Source organism: Pezoporus flaviventris, unplaced genomic scaffold, assembly GCF_033815535.1.
Source record: "Pezoporus flaviventris isolate CSIRO_AGI_PZ_B2104156 unplaced genomic scaffold, CSIRO_AGI_Pfla_v1 ptg000029l, whole genome shotgun sequence".
In the NCBI taxonomy this organism is placed as follows: Eukaryota; Metazoa; Chordata; class Aves; order Psittaciformes; family Psittacidae; genus Pezoporus; species Pezoporus flaviventris.
This window is the reverse complement of record NW_026892577.1, coordinates 12,050,406-12,072,012: the sequence shown is the minus strand read 5'-3', so window position 1 is coordinate 12,072,012 and position 21,607 is coordinate 12,050,406. Positions and strand designations below refer to the sequence as shown.

The 21,607-nt window shown below is 45.6% G+C and overlaps 1 protein-coding gene across 2 annotated transcripts in view; it reads left to right on the top strand.

The window, feature by feature from the left end:
* The window catches only part of ENTPD1 (ectonucleoside triphosphate diphosphohydrolase 1), a 34,969-nt gene extending 14,384 nt beyond the window's left edge, over positions 1-20,585 (top strand). For both annotated transcript variants that reach the window (XM_061459057.1, XM_061459056.1), the window contains exons 2-10: positions 9,619-9,752; positions 10,132-10,249; positions 11,508-11,658; positions 12,509-12,668; positions 13,284-13,514; positions 14,039-14,305; positions 15,368-15,487; positions 15,684-15,821; positions 15,960-20,585. In XM_061459057.1, the coding sequence (XP_061315041.1) occupies positions 9,619-9,752; positions 10,132-10,249; positions 11,508-11,658; positions 12,509-12,668; positions 13,284-13,514; positions 14,039-14,305; positions 15,368-15,487; positions 15,684-15,821; positions 15,960-16,166 (1,526 nt within the window). In that variant the 3' untranslated portion in view covers positions 16,167-20,585. The remainder of the gene's footprint in view (positions 1-9,618; positions 9,753-10,131; positions 10,250-11,507; positions 11,659-12,508; positions 12,669-13,283; positions 13,515-14,038; positions 14,306-15,367; positions 15,488-15,683; positions 15,822-15,959) is intronic.
* The last annotated feature ends 1,022 nt before the right edge of the window (positions 20,586-21,607 follow it).

Genomic DNA, 21,607 nt, shown 5'->3' with positions numbered 1-21,607 from the left:
TTGGGGGGGGAACGTTGCTCGAGGCTGTTTCCTCTCTTTTGCCGTGACAAATTCTACATCCCTCTGGTGTGGCTGGCTGATGGGGCACAGGGAAGGGTGAGCTATACCGAGTTGGTGATGTGTGAGTCACAGTCTTCCTATTAAAGCAATGGCCCTGTGGTCTTTAGCAGCAACAATAGTAATTAAACAGTTGGAGACAATAGCTGCTTAGGGCTGAACTGGGAGCAAGTGACCAAAGTGGGTGAAGGATAGTGCCCATCCCCAGCCAGGATGCTGGAAACAGGGAAGGGTTTGACTGTCTATATAAGGATGAGGGAAGCTGATATGATGGTGGATTTTAGTGAACGACAGAGTAATTCCTCAAAACTGAGGGTGATCATCTCATAATTTGCAATGCATTACTTCCAGCACAAGAGAAATGTGTACTGGCCCAAATCTTGACAGAGAAAAAAACATTGCTATGAGAGTTATAAATTATTACACGAATAATGCACACTTATTCTGTGTCAACAACTAAGATCTAGTAGCTTTTAAAAGAAGTGATTGCTCAAATTTAAAAATACTTGAACAGAATCAGCAGAATATTTAAAATAGCCAAATAAGAATGTTAATCGGAAGCAGCCTATTCACTTACTCTGTTCTCCAAAAGCCTTAATCCAACAGTTGAAAGTTATGCTAATTTGAAAAATAACAACATCTCTAAAAGATACATATTTAGGGGGAGAAAGGAAGCTGCAATTAATGCAAATGCAAAGTTTGAAAGCATAGAAGATGGCCAAAATAAGCATAAGGAAAAAATCATGGCCAGAGATTTAAGAGCAGCAAAGAAGCATTTCAGGATATTGAGCACAAAAGGAAGCCTAGCAACATCACTGGCCCATTGCAAGTCAGCATATTAGAACTATCAATAATAACAACACTGAAAAGGTGTCAGTGCTTGATGCTTGGTTTTCCCTCAGAAATTAAAACAAATGTCTTCATATCAGGAAGTATATTCAAGCAATAACTCAGGTGATAAGCGGGGGGAGAGGGGGCATCTTCAACTCACTGGATATTTTCTGATGAAACTTCAAGCCTTGTGGGTAACAGCAATAAATCTTCTCCAGTTGAAATAGAGCTTTGATGAGCTGGTAGCAAATTAATACCAGAAGTTTCCTGGCAGAAGACTGATGTTACTGCTAACAATTGTTTCTTCTAACCTGACAACCTCTTTTATGTCTGAATCCTAAAGAAATGAGTACAAATAGGGTACAGGCTTTAGAAGCCCAGTAAACATCATATAAATGTGAAAATTAACTGTCTAAATATTACTGTGTCAGCAGTATTCTGCCACTTGTTGCTTGTATTTGAGAGTATTGAGTATCTTGATCTGACTGCTGGGATGTAAACAGAAGAATATCTTCCTATAGAGGAACTATTTAATGAACAGGCATTAGGAAAGCTTTGGCTCGTCTAAGAGCAGGCTGTGTATAACAGGGAGAGGGGCTGTGATGAGGGGCTGTGATGCGGAGACGGAGGTAGAGCAGCCAAGAGGCTGAGCATAGCACCCAGCACTGCCGGGTGCCATAGGAAGGTCTCTGACAGCAGAATCCACTTTGTGCAGAGGGTGAATGGGGGATTTGTTGGAGGGGTAACCTAGGTCTCAGGGCTCCTGCCCAGAATACCCTGGACATCACCCCTCCAGCAGTAAACCTGCACTGCAGGCTGGTGTAAGTGGGGCACTGACACTGCCCTGAGCACAAAGTCCTTCTGTGCTACTGCTGGCTGCGCAGGCGGCTGCAGAAGTGGGAGAAGAGGCCTGTGTGCTCTGCCCGCTCCTTTGTGTCCATCTCTTGCTGCTGCTGCTCGGCTTTTGCACCAGCTCTCCAGGATTGCCATGTGCTTTTCTTCCTTCCAGGAAAACAGGGTGACTTCAATGTGTCTTGTGCAATTTCCCAGGGTCGTATCCCAGGCAGAACTCTAAACACAGCAAAAGGATGAGATGCGCCTCCCCCAAGCAATGTTGTACATACGGATAGCATAGGGCAGGCTGAATTACGTCTGAATGCAGCCTAGAGCTTTGATGGGGGAAGGAGGGAGCAGATATATTCAAATGTATCTGTATCCCATGAGGAGAGCATATGCATTGCACTGGTCTTTGCTAACAGTATGGCTTATGAGTGAATCACCCCCTTTGGCTGACTCCCTGCCTTCTGAATGGAGGAAACAAAGCTGGGAGAAAATTCAGGGGCCACCCGTGCCCTGAGGCGGGATCAGCTAGAACAGCACTGGCAGACAGAGACTTCATTTGTCTGAAGACAGCGAACGTGTCTCCCTTGCTCTTCTCTTTATAAATGAAACAACCCAATTCTTTCAATGTTTCCTCATAGGTCAAGTTTTCAGACTTCTGATCTTTCTTCTCATTCTCTTCTGGAGCTTCTCCAAATGGTCTACTCTTTCCTGAAAGGCAGTGTCCAAAATTGGGCATGGAACTTCATAGGAGTCTCTACTAGCATTAGATGGAGGGAAGGATTACTGCAAACTGCTATAGCTGCAAGAATGTTTTCTCTGGGAGAGCTATTTAACTGATTGCTCACCATGCTGCTGTCTTTGGGCAATGGCTGTTGTCTAAATGTCGTATTTACCCTTGTCCTTACTCAAGTGAGTTGGATGTTTTCCCCAGGCTCTCCCCTATTTACCAAACTTGTTTTGAATTCCAGTCCTATGTATCAGTGTGTTTTTGCTCCCAACTTGGTATTAGCACAGACATAGGTGTACTCTTCATCTTCCAGTTCACTAACACATGTGTGTGCAGAGATGGCACACACTAGTTCAAGCACTATGCCCATCTGCGTAGCCTAGACTCATAGGAGTCTGCTGAGGTTTGACGTATTTAGGGCTGTGCGATTTTAAAGTATCAAATGTCTCTGAAGGATGGCATACAAAAAATCCATACTACATTGTTTGGATTATCAGTTTCACTGACATTTCAGTGTTTGTGCTTCAGCTCTCATAACTATTTAATCCAGAACACTTATAAGTATTTAATCTGGGATAACATAATCCAGTAAATTTATACCCAGTGTATTTATAACTGTATGTCGCACCACAAGGAGGGTCAGAGATCACACCAGTATTTAGGCCATGATCTTTGCCAGATGAACAATTAAAAGTTGGAGCAGAGCCTGTTCCACATAACAGCTGTAAAAAGTGATGTAGAATCCTGAGCTGGAGCTTGAATTCTAACTTCAACATTTCCAGTGTCTTGCCCTGGTATTTTGAAATAAAACCTCTTAAACCAAAGCAATTCCCTTACTATATATGTGCTTGTATCTATATAATAAGATAAACCTGAGACTTTTGCCAGCCTAAGAAAAAACTTCCAAAATGTTCACCCAAAACAGGTGATATACATTACTTTGCAGCAAAAGCTACCTAGGTAGCTTGGACAAGAGCTTGTTTGAATGAAAAAGGCAGATGAAGAATGAGTAAGAAGTTAGATGGGGACAGAGAAAATTTCAGGGAAGGGTTGATAAATGAAGTAGTGTGGCTCTTCCACAGTGTGTTTATGGACTTGGGTGTTTGGTTGTGGTAGGTCTGAAGGTAGAAGTGCCTTTTAGGTAGTGTCCCTCAAAACCTGATGCAAATTCGGCAATCTCACCCAGTGTGCAATTCAGCCTGAAAAAAGTAATGACTACCACAGTCTTATTTTCCTTTGGCAGAAGGATAATGTGTGTGTCCCCTGTCCACCTTGAACAGAAGCACTGACAGCTCCCATCCCCTTTCGCTGCCATCACTGCTATCAGAATTTAATAGACTTGAATTCCTTCAGTTAGTAAACGCGCACAGGCTGCACTGCCAGAGCAAGCCTGTCTACTGAGTGTGGATGATGTTTGTCTGCAAGCACTTCCTGTGATAGATGGTCCTTCTGCTCAAGCAGCCTACCTTGTGCTATGGAGCAGGTCACAAGTGCTGGGTGCTGTCATGGTTTAAGCCCAGCCAGCAACTAAGTACCACACAGCCACTAGCTCACTCACCCCACACACAGTGGGATGAGGACGAGAAACAGAAAAAAGCTAAAAAATCCATGGCTTAAGATGAAAATAGTTTAATAGTTTAAATACCAGTAAAATATGACAACAGGATAATAACAGGGAATAGAAAGAGAGAAGAAGGAGTAACACTCCTCTCCCAAAAACCCCAAGTGATGCACAGTGCAACTCCTCACCACCCACTGACCAACACCCAGCCCAACTTGAGCAGCGATCAGTCCCTTCTGGTGACTGCCCCCAGTTTCTATACTGAGCATGATGGTCTACGATATAGAATATCCCTTTGGCTAGTTTGGGTCAGCTGTCCTGTCTCTGCTCCCTCTCAGTTTCTTGTGCCCCTCTTCACTGGCAGACCATGAGAGACTAAAAAGTCATTGACTTGGAGTAAGCACTACTTAGCAACAACTAAAACATGAGTGTGGTATCAACATTATTCTTATACTAAAACCAAAAGGCAGCACTCCAGCAGCTGCTAGGAATAAAATTAACTCTACCCCAACAGAAACCAGGACCAATGCATTCAGACTGCTGAGGGATTCAGGCAGCCTTCAGTCATGGACTCCTGTGCACTTTCAGCTGGCAGGCAGGCAGGCAGGTGAGTTGTTGCTCCTTGCTTTAAAAATACAGTGGTATCTGACTCATTTCAGTCCGTACATTTTCTCAGTCTTCAAGTATGCCTGTGTCCCTGTGTGATGGGTCATAATTCAGTGGCTTCTCAGCACTGCTCTGTGTCTCTCTGATACATTTAGGTTCAGGAGCCCTGCAGACTATATTCCCATTTGATGGGCTGCATGATTGCATAGAATCATAGAATTGTTTAGGTTAGAAAACTCCTTTAAGATCAAGTCCAGCTGTTAAACTAGCATTGCTGAGGCCACCATTAAACCATGTCCCTGTGAGCATTCAGCAGCTCTCTCCTAAAGACTGGACATATGCTTAGGAACCAGTTATTGGAGAGACTACAAACAGATTGCAGCAGCAGTGTGGGCGATCTGCAGCAGAGGTAGCTGCCAGCTGATGGGCAGGATTCATAAGACGCCGTCTTATTCTTTGTCGTCACTCCAAGCCTTGTGGGCAGCAGACAGTGTGTCTTGGAACTCCCTTTGCTTACAGCATGTAGCAATGCTAATTTAATTAAATGTGATTAAATGTGAATTTGCTGGGATTACATAGCAGAGGTGCATGGGAGAGTTGACTTAACGTTGCCCATGATGGCAGACAATCATGTGTCTGAGACTGTACATCTCCCCACCTCACTTAATTTAGCCTGGGACAGTGTTATATCCTGGTGTAATGGGTACATTGCAGTGCAAGGCTAGTCTCATTGCAGTGCTGGTCAGAATTTATAAGAAAAATAAAAGCAGATTATTTTGTACGTGGAGAAAGGCTGCTGGACTGTTCAGGTAGATGGAGAAGGCTGGAAAGACAAAAATCCAGAAAAGATCATTTCTTATAAGTTGGTTAAGAGAATAAATTCCAGGAGGACTGAGAGTTGCAGACATTTTGAGACAGAGGTGGAACAAAGACAGGGGGAATAAATAAATAAATAAAGGTTGAAAATTAGAATGTTTGCAACCATACAGAGGTGGCCTGAGAGCAGAAAAGTAACAGTGGGAACTGTCTCTCGGTGTGGCACTTGCGCAGTGTAAGAGTGATGGCCTTGCAGTACAGCCTCTTGTGATCCTTTCTGTGACAGGCTGAGCATGAGCATCCAAACAAAAAAGCAAACATCAACTTTAGATATTGTGCTAAACCAGAGCTTACAACAGTATTTGTATTTATTAGAGGTGACAGGTCACAGTGAGGTTACCTGAACTGGGCCTGGCTATAGGCTGTGCACACCATCTCTCCTTTTCTGCTTGACAATCCTGATTTCAGTCCTTAAGCCAGCCTTAGTCTATCCTTAGTGTATCTCTAAAAGCAGCTGGCTGCCTGATTCCTTTTAACGTTTGGTGCCAAGTCTTGTTTGGTAAGAAGGGAGTTGGGAGGTGTGGGTAGCCTTGGCTGTGAGTGACATCTGGCGTGCAGAGCTGCCGGTGACTTTGCATGATGCTGGGTGGAGAGCAGTTTCCTATTCGTCTGGAAGTCCTGCTTCCTTGCCTTTACACAGAGCTCCCTCCCATGCTGGTTTGGCCTTTCCTGGGTTATTCACAGAGAACAAAAAAGTTTCTGCAGCAAAACAGAAGTGGCTATCAGCGGCATTCTTAGTTGATCATTGACAGAATAAGATCTGCTTATGTTCTGGTACATGTACCAGTCACTGGATGGAACCAGTAGTTGCCCCTGCAGGAAAAAAACAGAGACCAGAATTAGAAACAGAGATGCCTGCACAGCTGGGTTGTGCTCCAACATCTGGAGAGTGCTTAGTGCCTGCACAGCTGGCTCCGGCACCAGGCAGTCTGGGTGAGCCTTGGAGTGAAGAAAAAAAGAAGAAAAGCAGTGTCATTTCTGTGTCTACTTCTGCCCCTTATATGATGTTTTTATCATGCCTTAAAGTGGACAGTATGGCAGAAAGAACAGAAATCTGTCTCTGTTTGGTTCTGGCTGGGCACAAAGACAAAAGATCTTGCCTGCTTAATTGTTAGCTAAGGAAAAGAGCTGATAATAGAAGAAAAGTCCTGGGGCCTGGCAGAGGAGGTAGATGGTCCAGTACTGCACCACTTGGTGGAGACCAAGGAGTGTTTGCATGGCATTCAGCAACATGATGTGGGGCTCAAAGAAACTGGCAGAGTTTAGGAAATAAGCTGATTCTTTAGCCACTGCAGAACTGTAATTGTGCCTAGAGCTGATGGATGTAACCAAGTGTGCAGAAAAGGGAACTTGTTCAAATACCTCACCTTTCTGAGTAAATGGCAGACAAGTTTTGATTACACTGACTTCTTTATCTGGATTTGCAGTGTTGTGGTTTGGGGTTTTTTAAATAATTATTCAAGTCTGTACACTTTGAGTGCTCTTTGGAAGGTTAGTTGCTAGGCTGCCTTCTGGATTATAATTTTGTACCTTTTCTAGTATGAAACAGTTCCACAAAATGCTGCTTGGGAGTGTTAAGAGTTCACACAGATGGGTGCTCTGGTATAGGATACAGCAACAAAAGCACAAATCTACACCCTCCAGAGTCCTGAAAAGTGCTCATGCTACCAAGCTAAGAGTCACACAGAAGTCATGTTCAGGATTAAGGAAATAATATGCCTTGGAAAATATGACTAATCTCAGGTTGCAGGTGGGATGCAGATAATTACCATTATGTCTCTGCCTACAGACGAGGGATTTCTGAAGTTGTTTATTGGGATAGTCCATTACAGTGAGAAAATTGTTCCTTCTTTGCTGCTAATGCTGCTAATTTCAGAGTGTGGCTGCTGAAAAGATAGAGCAGACAATACCCATCACAACAGGAAGTTTTAAAATCTTAGAAATGATGCAAAGTCACGCATGCTTTGTTCCTATGACAGTAAACACCTAACAAAGCCAGTAGTGGCTGTTTCTAGGCAAGATCTCGGAGTAAGGGTGGCAATAATTAGACAGATGTGCTGTGCAACTGTCAGCAGCAGTTTCAGTTGTCAAGCATGCTGGCCTCACATTCATACTGTTCAGCTCTCTTTACATTATAGCATCTGGTTTTAATCAAATCATTTTTCTAGTGTTAAAATAATTTTTGTTCATCAGACATTCTCAGTGCTATCACAACCTGAGCCAAATGCTCTCTCCAATAAGAAGTAATGTCTCACATCTGTCATGCTCTGCTGTTTCTGATAACTTCAAACCCAGAGTGCAGCAGCCTTTTTGAATAAAGCTGTATAAAACGCATTCTTACCTCCTGCTGTCTGGTATGTGCACTAGACTATTATTTTAAGCAGCATTCTTGGAGGTACTGGCAAGCACGCTGTGCCTCTAACAGGCACTCACAACATGCAAGCACAACAAGCTTCCAGATTCCAGTTAGCGTCAACAGATTTGCACATAAGTGCATAGCTCCAGGTCAGCATTAGGTTTCCAATGGACCTGCCTGCTTGGAGATCTTCAAAACAAGTTCTCTTGGTACTTTTAGGTTCCATTTTCTCTAGATAGGTGGGAAGATGTTATTTGTTTGCAGTCAAAGATTTCCTGAGTTGTGCTGCTTCTTTTCACTTTGGCTAACGGGATTCCAGGTCATCTGTAAGGTTGGGTTTGTATAGTTCTGGCACCTGGGACCATCTTTCACATGAAACCAGAGTGATTAGAAAATGACCCTGTTCAGAACTTGAAAGCTTTTCATATTTTCATGCATGAAATGGGGGGGGGGGGGGGGGGGGGGGGCAAGATGGGTTTGGAGCATTGACCCAGTATCACCTGAGGACTGGAGAATGACCTCTGGAACTTCAGTTCTAGCATGCAGATACAGAGCAGGTTCGGTCACCTTACCTCTTGGAGCGTGAAGATAGTTGATGTGGTCGCCTGCACAGAGGCATTGTCATCCTGGATGACCCATAATGTATTTCTAAACATCTCCTAGGGTATTTGTGTATAAGGAGAAGAAAATTACTACTCGTGTGAGCAGTCAGACAACTAGTGCTTTTGAGTATGGGTAGAAATAGATTTCACATCCTAGCGGGAGCAGGTGTGTCCCCTAGAGTGATGAAACTATTATTTAGTTCCAAGTGTTAAATTTACAGCTAGGTTATAAATCTGGAAAATACTTTTGCTGACACCCTTTCTAGAGCTTTGTGTTGTAAGATGGTATTCTATTAAACAATACCAAAAATGGATGAGCCTAAATTGTGAAGTGAGATTTCCACTATGGGATATATGAAAGAGAATCCAAAGCAGGAAAATACATAAGACAGCATCATGCTAGACACTAACAAATGAAGGTATAGATATTGGTTCTGAAAGCTCAAATGACATACTGGTTGTGAATGATTTGCATGAGCCATAAGTGGCTTTTCTTTACAGAATTCTGCTGCTAACCACGTATTTTAAGCCATAAAAGTCTTAACTTATTAGATAGGTCATACCAAATATATCAGTAACAGTTAAGGACTCGTACTGGTCTGAGTTCTGCAAAGTGTGCTATTTTTAACTATATTATGCCAATTCTGAAAATACAGGCTATTTATAATTTACTGGCCTTGTGAGAAGTGGCATCAGAAATCTCCAAAGCTTTCTTAAATACCCTGTGTAGTGCAGTCCATACTTTTTATATAGCCTTGCCAAGGTGCAAGACAGCATTGCTTGAACTGACTGCCACATACTGAAATGTTAGTGTTATACTTCCTAAATGTGTCACTGTAGTGAAGATGTTGTAAATTGTTATGAACATTGTAAAAAATCTGAAGCACAAAGTACACTAGGAGAAATGTCTCCTAGTAAAAGGGTTAAAGCTTTAGATTCTACAAAGTTATGCTTTTTATATATGGTATGGCGGAAGGACACTGGGGCTGAGCTCTACCTCTAAGAAATCCCACATGACGACATGGTACAGGAAATGGAGAAGGGATTGGCCAAGACAGATGCTTCATAATTGAAAGGGTCTGCAGGAACGTGCATGAAGACCTTTGGGGTGTGAGGTGAAATGGGCTGCTGGGATACTAACATCCTTTTTCTGCTTTAGTCACAGGTACCAAACCAAAGATGTCCTGGACAAGAAAGATTCTACTCATCCTGGGATTCCTCTCTACTTTGGCTGTAATTGCTTTAATTGCTGTAGCAGTGACCCAAAACAAGCCACTTCCGAAGAATATTAAGGTATTATGAGCTGGGGCTTTTACAGGAAAACAAGCCAAGCTGGGGGTTTTAGGTGTGTATAGTGCTCCAGGACATGTTGCTGCCCTTGCTGGATCCAGCTAACATCTCTTTCTGGCTTCATGTACCTCCACATCTTATTTTACATCTTCATGGTAAAAACAGATCATCTCCTAGTTGATGTTTTGCTGCTTTTCTGCTCTTGTGTCCTTTGATGGAAACTTTGCACTGAAGCAGTCCTGAGAAGAGTAATGACACACAGTAATGTTCCCACAGCTGCCAGATAGGCTGCTTATTTCTGGTCCCACCCAGGTGTGGAGACCAGCATATGCTGTGTCTGATTTGGTGCCTCAGGTGCAATGATGGTCTGTTTTGCCCACAGTATGGGATTGTGCTGGATGCGGGGTCGTCCCACACTAACCTGTATGTGTACGAGTGGCCAGCAGAGAAAGAGAATGACACTGGGGTGGTGCAGCAGGTGGAGGTGTGTAAAGTCGAAGGTAAGAGGAAGAAAGGGACATATGGAAGGGGATGGGATGAAGAAGTGATAATGCAGTCAAAGGGTGTGGGAGGAAAAACCTGGAGAAAGAGGTCAATAGTGAAAACAGTGTTACATCTGTGAGGTCGTGTATATCCCACTGCTTCCCACAGGGAGCTGTGTATGGCTGACCTTCCTGGGAGGAAAGCTGGATCTACTTTTTCCTTTGTTTTTAGGATGCTTGGAAGTAAGTGCTTATTGGAAAAAACTACACCAAAGAATGTACTTAAATAAATAAAGCGCCTGCATGCACCCTTGCTGAAGTGCCAATGAATGTCAGGCAGCAAGAGGGGAGGGCATGGTTTGCTCTTTTCAAGGCTTCTCTGCAAGCTAGGCACTGTGCTTGTGGGCCAAGGTTGCTCAACTTATGCATGTCATCATTTATTCTTTATTCTATTTAATTGCTGTGTAGATAGTGTATGGTTTAGAAAGGCATAATTGAAGTTCAAGGATACACATGACAAGGAACAGCACAGACCACCATGGATCAGCGCACTCTGGGTGGAGGAGAAGTGCTGTCCGAGCCTGCCTGGGGTCTTTTCAGGCCTGACTGCACTGCAGGGGAGAGACGTGCTGTTATTGAGCTGCTGCAACAGCCACTTGATGCTTGCAGCATGCCACACCACGAGCAGCACATTGAGCATACAGCAACCTGGAGCACGCGCAGAGTGGGCTTCACTGCTCACGCAGGCACTGGTCCTGGGGCAGTCCATTCACCAGGGGACATGTGGCAGGGAGGGACAACGAATTTTTCTTTGGGTTAGCATGAAGGGGATAGCTGCAAGACACTCAGTGCTGTAATGTGCACATACAATACACAAACAAATGACAGCATCTTCCCCTGGAGGACCCAGTGCAGTGAAGTGTCAGGGATTTTCAGGCACAGATCCAGGGTACACCCAGGCAGAAGCAGAGATGAGTCTGCAGATGTCCAGGACACACTAAGCAAATTATCTGTCTCATTGCAGCCCTCATCATTACTTCATAGCCTGCTCCGTGGAGAGCAGGGTGGCAGATGCTGGGTGCTGTGGCTGTCTGCATGCATCAGGCTTAGTTGGCGCTGTAGGGTTTCAAAAACCCCTTAGAAATAGAGTGGCTGAATGTGATGTTGCTGCCTGTGATAGTGATACAGTTTAATGCAGTTTAATACAGAGTGCTCATGACAGCACTCTGGGGGTATGCTTGGAGTTCGAGCAATGAAGTGTCCTTATTTCTTGCAGGCCCTGGGATCTCAGGTTACTCCCATGCCACAGAGAAGGCAGGTCCCTCTCTGGCACAGTGCCTACGACAAGCAGAAGATGTGATTCCTTCAAAGCAGCACCAAGAGACACCCGTCTACCTCGGAGCAACTGCTGGCATGCGGCTTCTCAGGTACTGCAGAGCTTGTCCCATTCACCTGCAGCACTGTGCCTGGTACTGACCGGGTGCTCAGTGGAGACCTCTTGGGCAAAAACCTTGGACATGCTGCCAGATCACACTGCCCCGATACCCTCTGCTGCTGCTGGCTTCTCTGACTCCCGAGTCTCCCTGGGCTCGTCCCTTACTTGTCCAGCAGGTCCATCTCCACTCAGTCCAACCTTCCATCATCTCCACCACTATATGCAGCGCAGACACCAAGAGGGTAGCAGTGCCCGATCTGATGCTCAGGGGATGCTCTGACATCCCCCACAGTCTGGTATTAGGCCTGACCCAGGATTTTTGAGCCCATCCATTTTGCAGCTCCCCACATAACTTGACTCAGCCCAAGATTATCAGAGCTAAGGTAACTTTATAATCATGTCCTCCTTTAATTCCAATTTGTGATTTTCATGGGAGTGCCTTGGACCTCTTGCCTGACTGATCAGGGAGCTGATTTTACATACATATTGCCTGGGAAATCTCCCTGGGGATGGATTTCTTCTGTAATGGTAATGGCAAAAGGTGAGAGCAATCTCCACGGTGCAGTCTCTTCAGGGCACTTGCTCCAGGAGAACAAGAGAGCTCTGGTCTCTGTTCCAGGCACCACTCTCAGCTGCAGGATCTGTGTCAGAGCTGGTTGCAGCTGTGATTGCAAGGTGTGACAGAGAGGGAGGTGGACAGTTAGAGCTGGATTTACCCATATGAATGACTGTTCTGTTCTAATACTTGGTGGGGAGTTGCAGCCTGTGTACTCAGAATAAAGCCCACTGGCTGCAAAGAGCTGTCAGCCAGAGTCACTCCATCCTTTCTTCCATTCATCCAGCTTGGAGAATAAAAGTGCAGCTGACAAAGTCTTGTCCTCAGTAGAGAAGACACTACGTTCAGCTCCCTTCAACTTCCAGGGTGCCAGAATCATCAGTGGTCAGGAAGAAGGAGCCTATGGATGGATCACCATTAACTACCTGCTGGGCAATTTCAAGCAGGTACTGTATCAACAGCAAGTCCATATTTGAATCATTGCCTTTCAGCACTTTGTAAATTGTGCCTTGCAGGAGGGTGTCGCAGCCACTGTCTTCTCTTGTAAGCTGTTTACCAGAGATCAGGAAGCTGCACATCTTGCCTCAGCAATTATCATGAGTACGTCCTGAGGAGTACTGGTATCAGGATGTCCCACTGTAGTCAGGCTTAAAGCACTGAAATAAAACACCAGCATCTTTGATAACTTTGCTTGGGTACAGCAAGCCACTTGCTGTATCTTCCTCATTTCCTGATCTAAAATACTTCGGTGCCTGCAAACTTTGACAATGATTTTTTATCATTGAGCTTATAAATCATCTGGGAGCTGAAACAGTAAATTGACTGGTTTTTCTCATAACAGTTGTATTAGATTTCATATTCCTAGTGCTCCTGCAAACACCCAGACATGAACGACCTGTCTTTCTGAGCCCCCTCCAGCTCTTCCTGCCTTTCCTGTGTTCTGTGTTTCTGCTTCTCTCCTCAGAGGTCTTCCTCTTTTTTTTTTTTTCCCCTTTGTCTATTTTTCCCCCCTCATGCCTGATGTACCTGGTTTTACTTTTGAATTTTTATTTTTTTTAAAGTCCGGCTGGAAAAAACTTCTACATTCCCTGAAATCCATAAGTGAGACATCAGGAGCACTGGACCTTGGAGGAGCCTCAACTCAGATTACTTTTGTACCAAATGAACTCTCTTCTGAGTCCCCAGAGAACCTGCTCTACTTCCGTCTCTATGGGAAGGATTACTTAGTGTATACTCACAGCTTTCTGTGCTATGGGAAGGACCAGGCTCTGCAACAGAAACTGGCCGAGGATCTACAGGCAAGTACATCTGTGAATGCCAGTGGAGATCCTGGACTCTCTCAGCTTTGACATACTGGTGTACAACTTTCTGTGTCCCAGCTAAATGTCTCATCCCTTAGTCTGGGTTTGGGAATGTCATTATCCTCCATAAAGACTGGACAGATGCCCAAAGCGATCACAGTCAACATTTTCAAAGTACTACCAATTTGAGGTGCCTTGATTCCTGGGCATGGGATAGCAGTAGTACGCGCTTAACTGAAGTACTTCTGGGGGGTAATGTTTCACTGTCTCTGAGAATCCCAAATCAACAGCACCTTCACAAAATGTGTCTGAAAGTAATTTTCCCAGTGTCCTACAGGGAGCCTGTGGCAGTACCCACATCCCCCAAATCACTGCCAATGTCTTAAACCATCCTCATCACTCTGACCTGATGTGTGTACCTTGGTGTGATGTACTTGTGGTCTTGTGGCCGCTCTTTGTGACTCTTTCCCAAGTATTACTCCAGAGTGAAGTGTAACAGCTTGGGTTGATTCTACTTTCAGACCATGGAGAACAGCAGCCTCCTTGATCCATGCTTTCACCAGGGGTATCAGAGGACTGTAAATATAAGTGACCTCTTCAAAACCCCTTGTACATCAGCCAAGAAAAAGCAATTCCCTTTCAGCCAGCTATATATACAGGGAGAGGGAGATTATCAGAAGTGCCGAAGAAACATCCAGAAACTCTTTAACAAAACCAGTTGTCCTTACTCCAGTTGCTCCTTCAATGGGATATACCTACCTCCATTACAAGGGGACTTTGGGGTAAGTCTTCTCATCCTTCAACTCTTTGTAACCCAGAGCATCAAAAGAGCAGAAACTAAAAATAATGCTAGAGTGTATTCTTCGTGGCTGGTGCAGGAAATCATTTACAAGATCATTTTTCGGACATATAACTACAAAATTGGTGCTGCACTTGCTGTGAGGACTACATGTGTAAGGGCTGCCCCAGTAAATACTGGCCTACCATTACTGCACTGTTCCCATTCTAACCCATTCCTGTGGGCATGTCCTTGGGGTGCTCCATTTACTGATTCATTTTTCAAGTAGTCCTTCCTGATGGCCAGCACCAGAGGTAGGACAGCCTGCTGCAGGCCATGCATGACACTCTCTTATAAACCTTGTCTCCTGATGTCAATGACGGCACCAGATCTTAAATTCATCCAGAAGTGTGTGAGCACTACAGGAACAAATCAGTCAGCTCGCCTGTCTGCTTCCCAGATGTGATGAGGAGCCAGTGCACACTCTGAACACATATCATATGCAGCACCACATTGAACATCAGCCCTACAGCTGTGCGACTTCAGTGGCTGTGAGGGTTTCTGAGGGAACTGTTAATACTCCCTTTGCCCTGTTCATAAACTGCCCCCTGTCTATCAACTATTGGCACTGGGTTTTATGGACTTTGGGTTACATTCAGGGGTTGCATACAGTCCTTTCAGACCAAGACCTCTGCTATTTGTGGCGATATTGGCTGCATGCTCGTCTCATTCAGTTGCCAAAATGGGATCGTGGTCGCTACAGCAAGAGGCATTCACTATGTGCCACTCTGGCACCAGTGCATAGAGGAGAGGGATTTACTGTAGTTCTTCAGATACTGTGGTCAGTGAAGTTCCTACCTCCACCTTCTGTTTGGGATCCTTAGCTCATCAGCTCTGCAGGGCATGTCTCAAGTGACATTGCTCTTGAAAGTATCCCTACTTTTATATGTGTGGTGTTACTTCTTACATTTCTCCATCTCTAAATAAAACCATTTTCATCTGCAGGCTTTCTGCTATCCTGATCATACTGAAGCCCCATCAGGTTAAAATATTCTTTCTCCTTCAGGCCTTTTCTGCTTTCTACTTTGTGATGAACTTTTTGAATCTTACCAGTGAACAAAGCCCCGCTGCCCTGGACAAAGTGGCCACCACCATTGAGAGCTTCTGCGCCCGGCCTTGGCATGAGGTGAGCAGTACAGTGGCAGCATGCTGGGGCTGCTGGTTGGCAAGAATTGCTGGTATTTTTCTGTAGGGTAAATGCTGGCGTGTAACTTCCAAGGCAAGAGGGGAAATATTCCCGAGAACCTGCAGTGGATGCTTAGGTGCAAGCTGGAGCAGCGGGAAGCTGTGTTGATCAGCCTGATGACTTCCTCCCTCCCTAGGTGAAGACAGCATATCATCAAATAAAAGAAAAGTACCTGAGTGAATATTGCTTCTCTGGAGCCTACATCCTCTCCCTCCTGGAAAATGGCTATGACTTCACTGAAAACAACTGGCAAAGGATCCACTTCCTTGGGAAGGTGTGTTCCATGGCGGGGAGGGCAGCTAACTGCAGCCTCTGCTGCACAGCCTTTGTCTCCAGGGGTGCCACTGCCCTGGCAATGATGCAGGCAGCCCTTGCATGTCCCAGCATTGATTCCGCTCCTCTCCCATTTCAGATCGGCAGCAGCGATGCAGGCTGGACCCTTGGCTACATGCTGAACCTGACCAACATGATCCCTGCAGAGGAGCCTGCTGTACCCCCTCTTTCCTACGGCAGCTATGTGGGGCTTATGGTGCTGTGCTCCCTTGTGCTGGCGTCTGTGCTCCTGTTTGCCTGGCTTCTCTTCCACAAGCCCAAGTGCCTGCAGAAGGGGATTGTTTAGGACGAGCATTAGGAGAAGAGAGGCCATGTCACCACGGCCACTCAGGGCTAGACCCCGGCAGAGCAGGCTGTACTGCAGAGCCCCTCTCACTGAAGCTACTGACTGTGTACAACAAGGGCATTTATTTCTTCTGCCTCGCACTGACAGAGGTTGGGACATCAGGCTCACCACCTCTCTCTGCCAAGGACAGACGAGTGGGAGTTCCCCCCCCCCTTGAATGGGTCGTACTTTCATTCAGTGAAACGTTGCTGCTGGTTGGTTTTTGCCTTGTGCACAGCATTATAAAGAGAAAAACCGCAGCAATCTTTGGGAGCCAGTGCTCTTGCAAGGGTAATCTCAGGGTCATGCATCCCACTGAGCTCTTGGGAACGATCACACCCAGGGTGATCCTGCTCGTCCTTCACTGAAGCTATTCCTAAGAGCCCTTCCCATACCCTCTGCTCACTTCTCCATGCCCTGAGCCCTCACAGCCCTACAGCTGGTAAGGCCACCTGCACCCAGCTGATCCCCAAAGGCTGGCCAGGCTCCCAAATGCCACCCTGGGAAAAGAAGGGATGAGGATGAAGAAACCGAGTGTGCTGGTGGTCATCAGCCCTCTGGTGGCTATCTGCTCCTTTTGCAGGTGGTAAGAAGCCTGTTTCCCACGTCTTCCTGATGTTGCTGGACCAAAGTTGGCTCACTGTTCACTGAGCCATTCCCATGTTCCTAGAGTACATCTTGACACGAATTCCCAGCCAGGCATTGCTGTTTTTTATAGGAACAGCTTGTACTGGCCGAGGATCCTTGGCCAGTAGTGAGTGCTTAGGCCTAGAAGGACTCTGGTGTGATCTGCATGCCTACAGGTACATACTCACTAAAGCAATCCAGTGTCACTGTGCTGATCATAAGGCAGCCTCTGATCTAGAGAAAATGTTTATTAGGTGAAGTTCCTTTATAAATAGGCAGCTGGCAGCAGTTAACTAGCATGAGCACACACAGATTGAACCACTCCTGCCACCAGCAAAATCAGTGAAAATTCACCTTTCCTTCCCTCATGGCTTAAGTTTATCCCAGGACCATAAGACCCAGGGCTTGTGAATGCAAGTACCGCAGCTCATCCTCTAGCACACAGCTAAGGTGATGCCACTGATCAGGTTTATGAATCACTTTCTTTCACTTTCCATTCCTTGGTGCCCCCTCCCCAGGAAAGAGGTAGGTCAGAAATCCATTTTCATAAGAACACTTGGAAACCACTGGTGCCTGTCTTCCTCCCATGAAATTTTGGAAATCTCTTCTCCTAATGACTTGCAAGTGCTGGAGGCCAAAAGAAAACTGATACTGTGAGAGAAAGACATGGCAAACACACACCTTTGCTCGTTTCCCTGAGCAAAGGTGTAGAAGGCACAGAGGGATCAGGATGTGCAACCCCAGTAAAGCTGCATCCTTTAGGCAAGCACAGACACCGAGCTTGGGGTTTTCATGCCCTCCCACCCTGTCCCTCTGTATGGTGCAGGCTTCAAAGTGTCCCCCAAGTTATTTCTACTTCATGCCTGGAAGTAGGAGTCATAACATGTGGAAGGACCTAAAGGTAAGGGAAAAATATACCCTGTGATGTGTAAGATCTATGGGCAGTTAATTTTTTTTTTTTTTAAATCTGTGTCTTATTTTTCCTCTGAATTAGCTGGCTTCAGCTTCTGACAGACCTTGTCCTGCCCATTTCAGAAAGACTGAGTAAGTCTCTGCTACCAAAATCCCTTTTTCCTTGTTGGTGCTTGCAAGTCATCATTCTGTCATTCTAAGCAGACTGACCTTCAGTCTGTAAAGTGCTCTGTGCTGACCCCACTTGTAGCTCTTGACACCACTTCTTTGAAAATTTTTACATCTTTCTGAAACATGGACACCAAAGTTTTCAAAAGTGAGTGGTAGTAGAGTCACTAATAGTGTATATAAAAGTAACACCCTCTGGGTTTGATCTATGCTCTATGTTCCCCATTTCTATATCTCCGGGCCAGATCTGCTCAGTTAAGAGAAAGTTTTGGGGCTGATTTTCCAGTTGGGGTATTGTAACTTGGCTTTATTTTTCCAGTCATTGCATTCCAGAACGGCTACTGTCTCACACCATACATCACTGTCTCAACATGAGCCTCTTTGCCTTCCACATGACTGCATTGAAACATGTATTAATCAAGCAAGATCAACCTGTGAATGACACTTTCCCATATTGTTTGTCCAGTGACCAGTTATTGCTTTATCTGCAAATGCATTGAGATGTTTTAATTCATCTAGAGATGGAATTTTCCTTCTGTTGTTTTCAGCAAAGATAGGTAGAGGAGAGGTTAACAGTAGGTTTTGGTCATGGCTGGAAAGCATGCAGGAGTAACGTGTGATTAAAGCTGCTTCAGCTCCCCCGTCAGCCACACTTGCAACACACCCCATCCTGCATATGGATGTACTCAGGAACTCAGGATACACACACACACTTCCCTTGTCTATGGAGTCTTCACAGTAGACTGAAGGTGACCTGGAGAAGCTCCCCACATGAGCTGGTGCATCAGTGTGGAAACCTGAAGAATGGCAATTCCTCTCCTGAGACTTCCTCAGGGATCTGGCAGCTGCTTTATTGTGTCCGTGATGCTGGAACTAGCAGTTTCATTGGGACAAGTTGGAAACTGATGAAGAAACTCTATGTGGAAGCTGGTGTGTAGGCAACACCTGTGCCAGTCTGCTCTCCTGGTCCCTGCTGAGGGTTTATGCCAAAGGAAAAGGTCAAATACAGAACCTGGAAGGAGAGTTTTAGCAATGTTCTCTATCTTTATGGCAAGTTCCACAGTATTAATATTGCTAGCTCTTGACTCTGGGGTCAGGTGATCAGCTGGTATCTTTGCTTACTCCCTCCTGTCTTTCTTCTTACCTTTTGGTTTGAGTCTGTTTTTTTAAGCTGTAAGCATGACTTGAGTGCAACCTCAGGCCCCAAACTAAGATAAACAATATGAAATGTTGCATTGTTTTTAATGCTTATGACTTTCATATCACATTTATGAGCCAGTCTCTCCAGAGCTAGAATTCCTAAGGTGGCACCAGACACACTATTTAAAAACCACTTGAGCAGGCTGAGGCTCCAGGAATTGGTTGACTGAAGACATCCTATCAGGGATGATATACCCTGAATACCCAGGTATTGATATACCCTTGCATATCAATGGCTGTTCTTGAACCTTCCGAGAAAAGCGTATGATTTTTCTCCCCACTTCTCCTGCTATTGATGGACTTTGTCCATGGAGGCTATTCAGATTTCTTGGTCAAAGAGTTCAAGTTTAATAAACATTAATTTCTTTGCTTCTGTGCTGCATCTGACCCAGCTGTATGCAGCTGAAATATCTGTTGCAGAGCTACCCAAAGCATATGTGAAGGTCACTAATGATAGTGGGGGGAATTTCCAAATATGCCAGTAATATGGTATCACTTGTTAATGCAGTTGATCTGCCTCACTGATAATTATCTGTGCCTTATTTCTGATTTGGTAGCTTCTGGCTTTAATTTGCAGCCACTGGCTCCTGTACAGTTTTGCTCTTCTGGGTTAAAGCATCTTTTAACACCACATGTTCTTGTCTTGCAAGTATTTTTTCACTATCCACTCTGCTGGGCTGCTGAGATTCCAGACGTTGGTGTCTCCTGTTTTGCCACAGGAAGCCCTGAGATGTGCTGCAGTGCGGTGGGATGAGTGTCTCTACTTTGGGTTAAAACACTGAGTGGTCCATTTTTGGGAAGGTTTCTTGCAGGAGGATTAGACAGCTTTTTGCAGGGTGCAGGAGCAGCTCCTGTCTTTCTGGGACTGATGACTTCCACAAGCTCTCGCACAGTCACCCAAGTGTCAGGTGTGAGGCAAAACTATCAGTACTTCTCACAAGAGGATGGGTGCCGGCAGCATGAACAGCTCTTGCAGAAAACAACCAGTCCCCACTTCAGGGTCCGAGTGCCCTTTGCTCTCCTCAACACAGTGAGCTCTCCTCTGCACAGGCTACAGCTGATTTCTCTGGCCCTACAGCAAAGCACAGTGGAGCCTCCACTTGCAAGAAAGCTCTCGGAAGCAAGGTCATCACCTCTGTGGTTAGAGGTTGATTTGCAGTGTTGGTGCTGGCCAGGGCTCCCCAGCTTCTCCAAGAACAGCTCTCAGCTGGATGTGTGCTCCCTCCTTCTCCATCCCAGTTCTTCCCATGCTCTGTGCCAGGGGGGATATGCAGGCTCTGCAGAGCTGCTGGCTGTACCATGGGGCTCAACAGCCTTCGCAGGAGGGGCTGGGGGAGACACAAGGAGGACAACAGTCCCTGCTACCCAGCCCATGCACTTGCTTTTTGTGGTTCAGTCCTGATAAAATGGATCTTTGTTTCGGTGCACGCACAAGTCTCTGTATCCTTATCATAATAAAGACTTCTGAACTGATGCCAGAAAAGTTTTGTGCTGTTTTCCAGAAGACAGGAACTCTCCAGTATTGGGAATGGAGCCTCTGGCACTAAACATGGAAAAGTCCTGAGATGGGATTTCCTCTCTTGCCAGTTCCTTGCTGTTCTCCTGGGTCAGATCTGAAGTTCCTGGTGGATTGGCAGCATGCTCTCCTGGCAGAGAAAGGCACTCTGGTCCACCCCAAGCTCTGGGCACTTCACACAGGTGGACTTGTTCACCAGAAGCCTGCTAGTGCCCAAACCCTATCTTTTCTTGCTTTAGCTTTACTCTGACCTCCCCAGAGCAGCCTGTCGTCCCCTGTCACACACTCGATGGCTACAGTCCTCTGTCCTCGTTTTCCTTCTCTCTCCCTCAGGCAGCACCACCAGAATCACACTGGCACTAAAACCCCCAAAACCAAGTGAAGGATGGGGGGGGCTGTGCCCCTGGTTCACAGGGCCATGTGCCTGCCTGCCTCTGTGTGTAGCCAGAGCTGTATCTCTGCCAAGGCAAACATGCTTGTCATGGTTCATTTTCATTTCAGTGCGCACTCCCCCCAGTTTGCTCTTAGCTCTTACGGCTCTTAGCTTCAACTTTCCTCAGTTTCCAATCTTCCTCTTGTAACAGTACAGCCAGAATTAAAGCAAATGCACCAGGTGGAGTCTTTCCATGGGCAGCTCTGGAGGGATCGGCTCCTTGCTGCCTGCAACGCTCAGCTGCGCAACGAAGGATGGGACAGGGATCGCATTCACATTCTTCTCACTCGTGCCACTGTGGCACAGCACGTTCCTGCTCGCCCTCTTTCTCCCACCGCCTCAAGGTCTCTCCATCTTTGAACATCTGGGAGTGGGAAGCGGATGATCCATCCCAGATGTATTAGCTGCATTTTCCAAATTAAGTCTTTGTTTATTTCTTGCACTGTTTCTAAGAGCTAATGTCTTATATCGTTTGTTTCTGCTTTCATCAGTGCTTTTTAACATGTCCAAATTTACCATTGGCTTAAAACTTCATTACCATGTTGT